This window comes from Fistularia commersonii, chromosome 19 (assembly GCF_037954325.1).
Source record: "Fistularia commersonii isolate RoL2024-O1a breed Wild chromosome 19, RoL_Fcom_v1.0, whole genome shotgun sequence".
In the NCBI taxonomy this organism is placed as follows: Eukaryota; Metazoa; Chordata; class Actinopteri; order Syngnathiformes; family Fistulariidae; genus Fistularia; species Fistularia commersonii.
In genome coordinates this window covers 3444809-3459539 of record NC_141302.1, presented here as the reverse complement: position 1 = coordinate 3459539, position 14731 = coordinate 3444809, and the positions used below count along the sequence as shown (strand labels likewise).

Here is a 14731-nt window from a genome sequence, read left to right as displayed (position 1 = left end):
GAAAAACAATGGAAATGAAATACTTTCCAGATGAAGAGCCATTTAAGGTACAGCTACACGTCGACTTTAAATATTTTGAGCTACGACGGAAAAGTTTGTCACAAAAAACAAGCAAACTGAGGCTCGGGAGCCACGGTTTGAGATACGGTTTTTAAGAATGACGTCACTTGTCGGGACAGTCTGCAGAAATACACTCCGAAGATTAGGGTTATTGATTCAGATGTTTGACATTCGCCTTGACGCGGCGCCTGGAAGACCAACGAAGCGCTGACAGCTCTGTGTCGCAGTTTGGAACAAGCGTTGTCTGTTTCCAGCGTAACGTCAAGTTAAATGTATCTTAGATTGTCTGGACAAATCCCAGGTCAACCGTAGCTTTATTTTTTTAACAAATAAAAGCACAATGAACAATCAAAGTTTGCTAAACTGAGGTTGTGACAGTAGGTTAGCTTAGATTATTTCACAAATCTGAGCAGATAATTGATATTAAACCGCGCCGCCGCAAGTAGCGAGCGTTTTTGCGCGAGACATTTTTTGCGATTTTCACCGAAATCTTCGGTGAAATGAAGATGCGCCGATGGGATGCGGAAACATCGCTACGGATTAGCGCCCGTGTTTGTAGCAGCCAAACTCGAAGTTGCTGCCGTTTACTTCCGCTGATAAAAAAAACTGCTGCAAAACAGTTGTTCTTTTTTCCATCCGATTTTTGCTTCTCAAAAGTCCAATAACCTTGATATCGACTTATTTCGTCTCCTGCGCAGGAGCCAAGTGCTAAACAGGAAGTTAGCGTCTCGGGGCTTCACAACCAGACAAATGAACAGACCCCTGACTGTTTCCAAACGTCGAGTTTATTATACGCTTTTTTTTAGCAGAAAGGTTGTTCCAGTGGCATTATTTTTATTTTCTTTAGCTAACTTGGACTCCTCGTAGTGTCTCTTTATTGCTTTGTCGTCGCACGTGATCGACCGGAAGCTTCCTTGCCTCAGGGGCTCTCGCAGCTCTTCACCCGACAGCTCCGCTTCACTTCGGGTCTCTGTTTTGGCAGTTTTTCGAAATAAAAGCCTTCCGTTTGAACGGCTACCAGATTGATATTCAACACAATTAGCAAACGTGGCTTCTCGAGCGTGGAAACGGTCAAAAACGATTGTTTTGTTTTTTTTTGGTTTTCGGAGATTAATGTAGGGTTTTTTTTTTGGTTTGTTTTTTTTACCGACGATAAAGCCTTTTCAGTTTGTAAACTTGATTTTTGCAGAGGCGGCAATTGTTATTCCAGAAAAAAAAAATTTAGAACACCTGCTAAGACAGACATTTTCCTTTCTTGGCCAAAATGTGGACTTGATCAACCTCGAACCGAGATTTGTTTTATTCAACCCCCCCCCACCCGGCTGCCAAATATCGAAACGCGTCTAAATTTAGTCTCAGTCTACTGGAGTTTTCGAGGTCATTTCCTGTTTGAATTCAATTTCCATCCCGACACCGAATGCAGAGACACGTCGGTTTATTCGCGGTCAGGAAGGCGGAGGGGTTGAAAATAAGGCGGATTTCTTCCACGCGTCAACAAACGCGGGAAAAAGCAAAAAAACCAGACGGGGTTTCGAGGATCTTCCAGGGAGGACAGATGATGATAAATCGACACGAATGCGTTTCCAACCGTTTTTCGATGTTGACGAAGGTCATTTGAAGGTGTCCCTGTCAACGACACGCCCTGAAGTTTCTTCAGCCTCTGATATGTTTTGTTTTCTCAGCAGCATCCCGGTCCAAGAGGTCACGCCGAAGCCACTCCGGCTTCCATCCCCGTGTCTTTTTACGACACTTGTGCTCTTTAAAATGCTTCTGTCGCGGCGGAGCAAGCTCGGCCGGGCGTTTCAAGCCACGGGTGGCCTTTAATTCCCAAAATTTCAAGGTCATCGCTATGAGGTCAAGGTCTTTCATCGTGCTCTTCCGTCCAATGAGATCCAGGAATTGAGTTTTTTGCTTTTAAATGGAAGCTCTTATGTTTGCGTCCAGCTCCCGTTGGGACTCGTTGGGACTCGTCCGGCCCGTCCGGCCCTCAGAGGGTCGTGGCCGACTTGACTTTGGACGAGAGAACCTGCCTGAACCTCCTCTTCAGCTCCTGCATGTTTGGAGATTTGGGCCTGGCGAGGTGGAGGCCTCCTCGCCGTTTCTCTCCGTTCCCTCCCCCCAGCGCTCGGACCACCTGAAAGAAAAGAAGCCGGAATGACTCCGCCATTACAAAAAAAAAAAAGCATCACTGAGACAAGATTTTTTTTTTTTTTCTCCTTTACCTTGCAAACCGGGTCATTCTGACTGCAGTTTTGGAGCAAATAAACAAAATCCTAACGGGGTTTTCTTCTACACGTGGCGTCGATAAACAGAAACAGAAAATACAAACTGCAAACTAAACCGGTTGTTTGTGTCGAAGAAAAAAACAGTCTTTTTTTTCTTTTTCCTTTCCAGGCTCCTTTTCCGCACCGGCAGCCGGTGAATCGGTGGAAAGAGCCTATCAACTCACTTGTAGCCCGTTTGCTAATTCACTGATAATTTTAATCTTATTTAAAATCCAATCATTCCATCATATACTGAAAGACCCACGGTAAAGAATGATGGATATCTTCCTGAGCAGCTCGCTGAAACTTAATTTGGCCAAATAAACAAAGCGGGGGTATTTTTACATTTGTTGGTGGGCATCAGTGGAAAATCATATTCCCTTTCATTTGTAAAATAAACAGTGCTTAAATATTTGTGCGCCGACGGCCGAGTCTTGAAATAACAACCATTACCTGACGCGAACCCTGAAATAACACCCCGAAAAAACCCACGCCGGCATCCGAAAACCTCCTTATCTGAATCGTATTCCCTTCCTTTACGTCGCCCGACCCCGAATCCCCCGGGCTGACGCTGCCCAGATTTTCAAATGCCTTTGCAGGGGGAAAATATTTGGAGAGCATGGAAACTCAGTGACTCACAAACCAACAGATACACAACAGATAAAAGTCCCACCTCCTGACAGAGATGCAGGAAAGCGGCGTGGACTCCCTCGTGGTTCTCTCTGGCCGAGGCCTCAAAGTAAACCCCTCCTGTAGGGCAGAGGCAGCGTTAAGATCTGGACAGCTCTTATCTCCATGATAACACTTAGCATTCCTGGCTCATTAGGCGGCGAGCAGGATATAGTTCAGAAATGCGGCGGGGGGGGGGGCAGAGAATTCACCTTTATCCTCTCGGCCACCGTCAACGAATCAGGGGTTTATGGAACTGCCGCTGCATACGTGCATACATGTCCTGCACCCGTCTAACATACGTCTCTGCCACTCCAGACTCCCTTATACAATACCATAGTTCCTCTCGCTCGCGATACACCGCTAACAATGCGTATTTAAGTCTGAGAGAAATCTCAGCTGATCGTTTCCGGAAACGCCAAATGTGACAGTTCAAAAAGGGGAGTGAATGACCCGGTGTCACTGACCGCTAGGAGAGGTCAAGAAAAAAAAACGGAGTGAGAACATTCTTTTTAATATTCAAAATAGTGTGCAAGAGTTCATTGTGCAGAGGAAGAAGAACGGCATGTTTTAACGGCATCGTGTCCAATATCTTCCAGTAATTGCGGTGAAAGCTTATCTGTCAGACAGATCACGACTGGTGCAGTGAATTTCAGAACTAATAAGACTACTTACAACTTGAAAATCCACATTCAGTGTTACCATACTTTGCGGACTATAAGGCGCACTGCATTATAAGGCGCAGTATGAATGAATGGGTCTATTTTTCATACATAGGGAGCACCGCGTTATAAGGCGCATGATAAAACATACGGCATATAAAGAGTAAAAAAACAGTTTGGTCAAACTTTATTCGTCTCGCTTTGTGCACTCGGAAACTCTGTTCGGTCTTCTTTACTCACCGCAGTTCATCTGCTTGCTTCCCCCGCTTCAATTCCACAACAAGAATTCATATATAAGAAGCACGGCTGATTTTAAAGAATATTCAAGGATCTTAAGCGCACCTTACAGTGTGTAAAATATGGCATATTTAGGTTTTTAGTTAATTTTAGTTAAAACTGAACTCAGGTACATGAAGGCTCTTTCATTTTACTTCTCATCTTTTACCTTCACATTAATCCTGGTAAAAAAAAGTAACAAAACAAGGGTACAGACGGAGGCATGAATACGTGAGCCTCGGCGCATGCAGGACGACTTTAAAAACGTTGTTTCGGGAAGATCGGCCGGAAAGCGCGACAAACTCCTGATTCACGTCCAAATCAGTCATGACATTATTTCGTATAAACCTGGGTGATACACGGTTTCTCTTCTGCGAGAAGCGGATTATCTCACCGAGACTTGAGACTCCTATTTTTTTACTTGGAAAATATCTGCCTTGTTTGACATTGACAGTAATGAGAGAAAAGTAAGTGAAAGGAGAAACTCTGGAAGAGACCCAGACTGGACTCGAGCCGGCGGGCTCTCAGACTTTGCTGTATCTGCTGTATCGGTGGAAAAAATAACAAAAAAAACAATGTAGAATTGTTTGGGATACTGAACAAGGCAAAAAAAATCTACCTTTCACCGCGCTTACTCCGGATAGCTTATTAGAAATAAGATAAATACCCTGAAATGAGCGCCCTAATGGTCGACGATGATACACATGGAAAAGTGACTTAAAAAAAATCAGATAAAAGGTTTATATATGTATAGTTTTATATATTTTTTATATATTATATTTGCAACATTTGCATGAAACTAAAGCATCCCTATGCAGGTGCTAATAATCAACATGACAGGTGAAAAAATAAAAAATAAAAAATTGTCATACAATTGTTGCCGTCTTTTTTCTTTCAGGGCACAAACTGCAATTCACTCAAAATTAATAAAAATTAATGCTATCATGTTCATTTCAAGGCCCGAGGTTTGAAAAAAGATTATTGATTCAACTTGAATCGATCGGCAATGACATCACAAATGGAATTCGGAACAGAAGACCGGCGGACCCCCCACCTAGCGAAGCCGCTAACGTCTCGCCTTCATCTGCCGGCACTTGTCGGGCTCGGAGCAGGTCACTCTTGTTGCCAATCTGCAGATTACAGATTAGAGAATAAATTCCATTATGCGGATTAGAGTCAGTGGGTTATTGTCTGCTTTGGATCGGAATAGAGGATTCAGTCGCTGCAGAGGAATCTGACCAGAAGAATGAAAAGGACGTTTAAAAAAAACAAACAAGCTAATGCTATCGGTTATAACTGATACGATGTGAACGTTATGCTAATGAAGATCCAGCGCAAAAACACTGACCAGTATGACGGGTATGTTTCCAGACGGGTGTATGCGCCTGACGTGCTGGTAGAGGGGCTGGATGGTACGATAGCTGTTGTGGTCGGTGATGGAGAAAACCAGCACGTAACCGTCGGCCCAGTAGATCGACCTGCAAGCGCCGTCGTGACAGGATATCTTAGCCAAGTCCGTGAACTCGTGTTGACGTAAATAAGTTTGCGAGTCTGACCTGTTGATCTGCTCTTGGCAGTAAAGACCCTCGGCGTCATCCTGCGAAAACGGACAAATACTGCGTGAATATTACGATATTTTCAGATATTCTTTTTGCCCAAAAGAGAGACACGTAATCTGAGTTTCTCATTTTCGGAGAGGCTAACAGTTCATCAGGCTAAAGTCCCCCATTAGTCAGAAATGTGATGTTCTTAATGTTTTGTCCCTATTTTCTCTGGCCATTTTCCTGTGATCGCTGAGTTTCTCGTACATCCATCTAAGGCATTTTGTGACCAAAGTTGCCTTGTGACAAATAATCATCAAAAAAATTGGGCAAAGTATGACCTATGTCTGATGTGGTGTATCATAAAAGCCCATCAGGTAAGTATTCACTATATATTAATAAGCAACCTCACTTTCAGTTCTTCCTCTTTTCCTTTCAGCTTTTCCACAGCAAAACAACTTTCTCCATCTGACCCTATTCTCTGTATCCTCCTCTCTCACACCAACTACCTTCATATCCTCTCTCTCACCGCATCCATAAATCTTCTCCTTGGTCTTCCTTGAGACCGAACCATCTCGGTCTGGCTTCTCTGAGCTTCTCTCCGAAACATCTAACATGTGCTGTTCCTCTGATAGACTCATTCCTGATCCTATCCATCCTGGTCACTCCCAAAGAGAACCTTAGCATCTTCATCTCTGCAACCTCTCGCTCTGCCTCCTGTCTTTTTGTCATTGGTACTTTTTCAAGGCCATACAGCATCGCTGGTCTCACCACTGTCTTGTACACCTTTCCTTTCATTCTGGCTGATTGTCTTCCATCTCTTCGTACCCCTGACACTTTTCTCCATCCATTCCAACCGACTCATAGTCCAGATTCCTGTCTAACCTCATCTGTTCATCTGTCAGCCTGTCCATCACCCTGCAAACACGAAGGGGCTCAAAGCTGATCCCTGATGGAGTCCCATCTTCACCTTGAACCTCTCTGTTACACCTACAGCACACCTCACCACTGTCTCACAGCGAGCATACATGTCCTGCACCCGTCTACCATACGTCTCTGCAACTCCAGTCTTCCTCATGCAATACCAGAGTTCCTCTCTCTGCACTCTTTCATATGCTTTTTCTAGGTCTACAAAAACGCAATGCAGCTCCCTCTGGCCTTCTTCTCTGTTAGCAAGCAACCTCACTTCCAGTTGATTCCATTTATTCATTCATTCATTATTTGTACCACTTATGGGTGGCTGGAGCCAATCCCAGCTATCATTGGGCAAGAGGCGGGGTTCCCCCTGGACCAATCCCAGTGCCAAATATAGAGGCATATGGCCAATCATATAAATAGTTCCAGAAACTTGGAAAATCTGCTACTGGAGGTCTCAGGGTGTCAGATCCAGTAAAATGGACTTACGGTCTAGATCTGGAAGCCACGTCAATCCCATCTGTACCAACCACTGCTGTCTTTATTTACCTTTGAACGACCCCCGGGTTTCCAGCCCCTCATTGGATTCACTCCAGAGACATGTGGCCGAGACAGATGTGCGCTCACCGACACACACCAGCTGTCGCAGACTTTTGAAGTCTGAACTCGGCCACCCAGGACGACCGGCTTTGAGTCATTTTGCACCTTGCGCGTAAACTTCTGTGCAAATCTGACGCCTATTTTCCAATCAGGTACCTCTGGAAACATTTGGTTACGGATGGTTCGGCATTTCATACCAACTTCATGTACCAGTAAATAAACAAAATGCTGCTATTGAACCATATAACACATACCACTATGATCTTACTTACTGACAGTTAAATATGACAGTATTATGATATGTTTTGACAGCAAACTGATAATTTAATCAAATAATGAACAGAATTGTTATACCATGTACAGGACTATAACAAAAATGCATAAATGTCTATGTTGAAAAATAATTATTTTTTTCTTCACATTCAATTTCAGCAAATGACAGAAGCTCGTTTTTTTTTTTTTTACAAAATCTCATCATTTTTTTAATCATTGTGCAGATGTTCATTGCTTCAGGCCATTGGAAGACGATTTTAGTTTGGTGTTTGAAACACCAAAAAGCCACCAAATCAATTCATCTATACCAATGACTTCACACCTTCATATTTTGCAAACATGTACCTCTGAAAACGTTTAGTTACAGATGGCAGAGTTCAGCGTTTCATACTAACTTCATGTACTAGTAAATAAACAAAATGCTATCGTACTGAATACCGTTATGGTATTACTTACTGACCTTTTGCACTAAACTGTAAAAAAAATATACTTTTGATATTCAAATTATACATATTCATATACTTCAGCCTTCATGCTGTCATTTTTTTGCCTGTTACAGTACAGAACGGTACCGTACGAACATTCACATGGCCCTTAATGGTTTGCACTTCCCAATAATATCACTGTTAGAGTTATTTTCCTGTTCACATGTTTAGACTTTAGAAGTTCACAGTGAGCATTTAATAGTGAATAATGTGTAATTTTTCAAATGAACATAGATATGTTAAATCTTTTTCTGTCAAACACTTTTTCCTCATTTTATGTTGTATTCGAATATGAAAGTCTCTAAATTTCTGTTGTGTTGAGACAAATTATGCCATTTGCAATAAAAAAAAAAACAAAACATGAAATAGTTCATTTGCATTTAATGCTAATGGTGCAAAGAATGTCAGACTGAATGGTCGGCCCTCACATATTTTCGCCTCACCAAATATGACACTCTTTGCATAAAGTTTGGACCCCCTGCCTTATAATTTGTTGACTGTTTAATACAACAGTGCACTTTACTGTTTCACTTGCACTCTATTATTATCATTTTGTTAATTTCACGTCACCGTTGGGTTGCGAGGAATTCCTGTGTTTCCAGCACATGTGGAGAAATCGACAATCAAGCTGACATTGCTCTGGACTGTTGACCCCAAGTACCTGATATCCTCCAACTTCTTAATCTCCACTCCCTGTAGCCTCACCGTTCCACCCGAGTTCCTCTCATTCACACACATATACTCTGTCTTGCTGCGACTAGCCTACAATCCTCTCCTTTCTAGCGCATACCTCCGCCTCTCTAGATTTTCCTCACCCGGTTCCCTGCTCTCACTACAGATCCCAATGTCATCTGCAAACATCATGGTCCATGGAGATCCCTGTCTAACCTCATCTGTGAGCCTGTCCATCACCCAGCAAACAAGAAGGGGCTCAGGTTGATCCCCGATGAAGCCCTATCTTCACCTTGAACTTCTCCGTTACACCTACAGCACACCTCACCACTGTCTCACAGCTAGCATACATGTCCTGCACCCCGTCTACCATACATCTCTGCAACTCCAGACTTACTCATACAATACCAGAGTTCCACTCTCGGCACTCTGTCGTATGCTTTATCTAGGTCTACAAAAGAGCATTCAGAGATTGTACATTCAGAGATTCTTGCGTTCGAACGACAAAATCAGGGCATCTCCTATATCCAACAATGACAGAATTCGTCCTCAGTAGACACAGTAACTCTTTGACCTCTTTACTCAGCACACATGACTCCTCCTGCCTAAACTAACCCGCCACACAACAATTACTTGGGTATAATCTCTGGGAGATGGTCGGCATCACCCTCCATCTTGCCAGGAGCCACTTCCTCAGCTGTTATTATCTTCTGTAGGAAATGGGCAGCTCGGAGTCCTGGTTTCGTAAACAGACCGTCCACGTTTAGCGGGGTGAGCTACATGTCACGTTGCACTCATTACACCCATAATGGCCTAGGAGATGGTCATTTCCTCCTACTTCAAACACATTCCTGAAATGACTTTGAGAGTCAAAGAAAGAGAAATGTTTAAGAGGTTCAAGACCTCGGTGCTTTTGAACATCACTCCGCAATTTATAGTCAGCTCATGACTTTATGATTTAAAAGAAAAATGTTAAAAATCAACCCCCTCCAACTGGCTTTAATAGAACTCATTGCTATGATTTTTGCGGTTTGGGGCTTCACGGTCCTCTTTTTCGATTTGGATCCCAGATGGAAAGATGGCTGTGAGTCCTACCTGCAGAGCGACGCAGGGCGTATCCTGGATCTGAAGTGACACTTCCTCCCCATCCAGAGTGACCTTTCTGGAGTAGAGCGCTCCTGGGGAGAGATCGAGACAGGTGGGTGAATGAACGGTGGACCCACCCGATCGATTATTCCTACAGCGTCGGGAGCACGAAATGAGAATTTTTGGGGTTTCTCGCTTTTTGCCGTGACTCACCCGTGTTGGCTTCGTAATCTCCGATGAACCGTTTGGTCAGAAACCTGACGATCAGAGCTGCAGAAACAATTGAGACACCATGGAAACAGTTTAAAAAGAACATAGAGGAAATAATATCACTGAAACTTTTCCTCTGTAAACAATAAAAAGTATTTATTTAATTTTTTTTTTTTTTTACTTTTTAAGTTTATATTTATCAAATGCATTTAGAAGTACCATATCAATTTAAAATTGCTGAGACTATACCTCATTTTAAGGTGATTTTTTTTTTTTTTTTGCTTTATACATATATGTTTGTTTATTTATTTATTTATTTATTTATTTATTTATTTTTAATCTTTTCAGCTCACGTCTCTGTCATTGCAACATGACGGCAAACGCATTTTTTATGTAAGAACCGATGTGTTATGCTCCTGGAAGCCGATCGGCCTGAATGTTTTCACACAAGCCGCCACTTTCATGTGTGTGTGTGTGTGTGTGTGTGTGACGTCACGACCCCTCTGAGATCAAAACGAAAAAAGGCGTGTCCGAAACAGAACCCACGAACCCGCTCCAACCTACTGACCTACATCGCACCCGGATATTTGCTCTCGGCGTGTGTTGACGGAATTTCACCTTTGCCTGACAAATAACTTTTTCGATCCTCGATTCCAGTCAAACAAAACAGGTCCAAAGTCTGAGCCGGGAAAATGATTCACCGCTACCTCGAACGTGAGGCTGCAGATCCCACATGCATCTTTATCTATCTGTAAATTATTGTTTTTGCAATGAAAAAAGGAAAAAAAACAAGTTTAATTTACAGTCGGACTCTCTGGGGGAGTGAATTACACCGTGTCGGGAAATCGAATGATACTTTAGGGCATTTAAACGTTGTTTTCGAGCTAACTTTCAAAACACGATACCGAATAATATACAGGACTGTCTCGGAAAATTATGATATTGTGATAAAGTTCTTTATCTTACGTAATGCAATTAAAAAAACAAAAATTACTTTTTCATGATATTTTAATATTTTGAGATAGGATTTTTGAGTTTTCTTAAGATTCAAGCCATAATCAGAAATATCAAAATAATAAAAGACTTGCAATATTTCAGTGGATTTGTAATGAATCCAGAATGTATGACATTTTTGTTTTTGTAATTGCATTAAAGAAGATAAAGAACTTTATCACTATATTCTAATTTTCTGAGACAGTCCCGTAATGGCAGAATGATGTCGTGCTGACGGTGCATTTACACTGGAAATGAACGCCGGCAATATCGGTCGCTTCACGACATTAAATGTAAACAAGTAGACAATAAATGCAAGCTGTCGCCTGACTTTTACTGAACAGAAAGCATCTTCTGGGATAAATTCCCAGTCTGCAGTCCAGCCTGAGGTCACCCGCATGACATCACGTGAAACACGGAAACTTTACTCGTCATTTAAATCATAAACTCTGCAGTTACATACCTGAAATTACATTTGTATCTCATTTGTGATTATTCAGATTTGAAGGATGATACCTCGGCGCATTGCTCATAGATAAATTTGGAATAATGACACGCGTATATCGCAAATGACGAAATCCGTCTCGGTATCTGCGACTTTCGAGTTTCGTCGTCGCCCACCGCGAAACACGTGATGTCATGTCCACCTCTTACGATTACGTTTTCCAAACAGTGAAGTTCTGACGTTCCACACGCTATTCACAGAAGGGGGGCTTCGAGAAGCAGAAATGAATGTTTAACTCGCTGATAAATGGCCTGCTTGTTGACTAATGAAGTCTGAAATTGGCTTTACGCCGCCATGAGTTGCCGTACGGTTAAAATACTGCTAAAATAGTAGCATTAGTGTGTCTCCTCTATTCTCCTCTTAAATCTGAGCAAAGTATTACTTAGCTGCCTGCTGTGCATAATTTCGTACATACTGTTAGCTAAATACGCTAATACTTTGGTCTAAAAGCGTTAAGATACAAGCCAATGTTCTGAACGGCGTAGCATAACATGTTGATTGTGTTTATCACAATCTGATATTACACTTTCGGTGTTTATCACTGGCAAGTACATTTTATTGTTATACTTTATCGAGGTGGAGCTGGCTTACTTTGAGTAGGCTGCTACTCGGCGCTGCCTAATGTTTCACAAATATGTGACTCCACTGTTTGGAGATGCTTTTGAGCACCTAGAAAATATATTTGAAAAACAGCTAAAGTCTTGATATAATAATATGAAAAGTCCGCGGAGGTTCTCCGTCATCCGGGTCACGGTGAATTCTTGTCTTCAGAACCTCTCGAAGTTCTGAAGAACTGAAGAAATTCAGGTCCATTTGCCAAGACAAGAAGATTTGAACAAGAATTCTCAGTGACCTGGATGACTGAGAACCTCCATAGACTTTTCATATTATTATATCAAGACTTTAGCTGTTTTTCAAATATATTTTTAGGTGCTAAAAAGCATCTCGAAACAGTGGAGTCACTTTCATGTCAAACATTAGGCAGCGCCGAGTAGCAGCCTACTCAAAGTAAGCCAGCTCCACCTCGATAAAGTATAACAATAAAATGTACTTGCTAGTGATAAACACTGAAAGTGTAATATCAGATTGTGATAAACACAATCATATTATTGTAGTAAGACTTTAGCTGTTTTTTAAATGTATTCTCGGGGTCGAAACACTCGATACACATATTTGTCACATAGTAACAGTAGGCAGTGCTATGAGTAGCAACCTTGGAGTTCCGAAGAACTAAAAAAAGGTCTTCAAGTGAAGATATTCAAGTCCAATAACCAAGACCAGAAGATTTTGGCAAGAATAACATGAAAACATCTTTCTCGACTGATTAAATCGAAATCACCAAAGTACAAAAAAAGTATTAGAAAAAAGCGAGAGTAAAAATAGAATAATAAAGTAAAATATCTTTGAGTACATGAATGTGGGGACTTTCAACACAACACAACAAAAATATAAATTAAACTTATTTATGAGTAAAGATAAAGGGGAAAATGTCGCCCCCTGTCGGACAAAAATATATTCCCAGATTTTCTCCAGTCTCGGGTCGACACTGTGTTCCCCTGTAGGTCTAATAAATCACAAAAAAACGCGTCTGGTGATGATTTAAACGACGTCACGTCGAGAAGAGTGAAATCCACGCACTGTATTTGCATCTCAAACCGCATTGTGCAAAAAAAAAAAAAACATGTTTGCGGGGAAAACAAAGTATAAGATGCCCATCCATCCATCCATCCATCCATGCGTGCATGCATGCATGCATCCGTCCGTCCATGCATTCATCCATACCGGTTTTCCCGACGTTGCTCGCTCCCAGAACCACGATCTTCACCGTTTTGTTGGGCACGCAGTCCAGCAGGGGATACTCTGGTATGGGGACCAACAGAAAGTTCCCGGACCCGCTGTTGTTCATGGTTCCCGGCGCAGGGTCGCCAGTCAGCCGCATTTAGCGCCTCCGGATCGGCTCTGCTCGGTCTCAGAAGAAGGGGAATGATAAAAAAAATAAAAATAAAAAAAGCCCAAAGACGCGGTCCGACGTCTTATCACTCCGGCCGTGTCATAGTACTCCTGCAGGGGATGTGCAGCTTCGGCGTCCCGGATTTGCAGCCGCGTAGAGAAACCACCTTTAATGCATCCCAGTACTGCAGAAAGAAAGTACTCTGAGACAGCGAAATACTTCCTAGTTCTTTCCAAGAAGCACCAGTACCGTAATAAATAAGGCAATTTTTAAAAAAAAGGGGACTTTTCAGAGAAAAAGATTCACTTTTGCGGTGTGCAAAGTTGAGTGGGAAATGAAGTACCGACCGAGAGCAGAGCTGGGGGAGGAAGATGAGGGGAGAGGCAGACTTTGAACCGTCCTCTCAGATTCCCATGGGACCGGGATAATTCGGGCTCCCTATTCCCAGCGTGCTTTAACGATCCCGGGGCGGGTAAATAAACAGATAGGATCTTATGAAAATGAATCTTTGACGTGTTGTCACTTGTTAAAAAAAAATCCTCTATTTGGCTTAAAAAAAACGTGCATATTTTAGATTCTGTGGAAGTTGGCTGTCCAAGTTTATATGTAGTTTCTATAAGATACATGGGTGCAATTGTGCGCATGTGCGATTGTTGTAGTTTGCAGTTGAGGTGTGTAGTTTCTGGTTATTCTCTTCCTCCTTACCTTGTTAAAAAGGTTGTAATGGATTGTGTGCAGCCTTTAAGTCCAAACCCTTGTCCTTTAGGGGCCAAATGTAATATTGCATTGTGGTGTGAATACATATCGCATCCCATCACACCGTATCATAATCACGCCACATGGTATCGTGTTATATCGTATGATATCGCATCATCCGCCCATATTCTGCACCCTTATTATTGCATCGTCTAAATATGCCATCATGGAACAATGTTTATATAGAATTGACTTTCCCCATTATGCACATTATTCATTCATAGGCTAAATGCTGTACTTCCATCCGTACATGGATTCGTCACTATATTTTTTTATATTTCTGAAATGCATGACTCGTACCTGGCAAATTCGCAGAAATAATACTGAGAAATCTCACTCATTTCAAGGATGGCTAATCAATGTTTTAGTTTCTTCACCCAGCTGGGCGGTGTCTGTTTTTAATCTCCAAACCTCGTTGTAGTCCCAACAACAACGCCGTGATGACCGAGCCCATAAAATTGGCTCATCCTCTTGTTTCGCCCCTTTGAGTTTATTGTGTCGATCTTGAGACACCCAAAGAAGCACCGCCCGAAAATCTCATCCCGATACGAAGAATCGAACTGAGCAGATGGTTTGCAGACGCTCCCTTGCAACGTCCCTGCACTGGACTACAGGAAGTGGTGTAAAGTTACACATATTTACCTCGAGAGATACCGGAAGTGGAAGGGCTTAGGTTTTCGAAGTAAAACCACACACGCAGCAAAACGCAGACCGTTTATCTGGGTATTTGTATGTGGGGCGGCATAAATAAAAAATACGCTTAAACTAACCAACGAACAGATTCATACGAATACGTTCTTGAAAATCTTAAAT

The 14731-nt window shown here is 42.2% G+C and overlaps 1 protein-coding gene across 3 annotated transcripts; it reads right to left on the bottom strand.

The window, feature by feature from the left end:
• Positions 1-830: 830 nt before the first annotated feature.
• On the bottom strand, positions 831-14509 carry rasl11a (RAS-like, family 11, member A). 3 transcript variants are annotated; one of them, XM_086166570.1, is made up of 10 exons: positions 14219-14509; positions 13868-13922; positions 12994-13346; positions 9717-9773; positions 9513-9595; positions 5488-5528; positions 5280-5409; positions 4986-5061; positions 2998-3074; positions 831-2194 (listed from the first exon to the last, which is right to left on the bottom strand). In XM_086166570.1, the coding sequence occupies exons 3-10, from the start codon at positions 13148-13150 to the stop codon at positions 2048-2050; spliced, it is 768 nt and encodes a 255-aa protein (XP_086022696.1). In that variant the 5' UTR covers positions 13151-13346; positions 13868-13922; positions 14219-14509; the 3' UTR covers positions 831-2047. The 3 variants fall into 3 exon arrangements, with proteins under 3 accessions (XP_086022696.1, XP_086022694.1, XP_086022695.1); XM_086166568.1 differs by lacking the exon at positions 13868-13922; XM_086166569.1 differs by lacking the exon at positions 14219-14509 and having other exon boundaries at positions 13868-14197.
• Positions 14510-14731: the final 222 nt, after the last annotated feature.

Coding starts and splice junctions, on each gene's coding strand:
- rasl11a (XM_086166570.1), bottom strand. CDS start 13,150: ATGCGGCTGACTGGCGACCCTGCGCCGGGAACCATGAACAACAGCGGG. Junction 9,774..12,993: donor GAGCAACGTCGGGAAAACCG/GTATGGATGAAT, acceptor TTGTTTCTGCAG/CTCTGATCGTCAGGTTTCTG. Junction 5,062..5,279: donor GAAACATACCCGTCATACTG/GTCAGTGTTTTT, acceptor TGTAATCTGCAG/ATTGGCAACAAGAGTGACCT.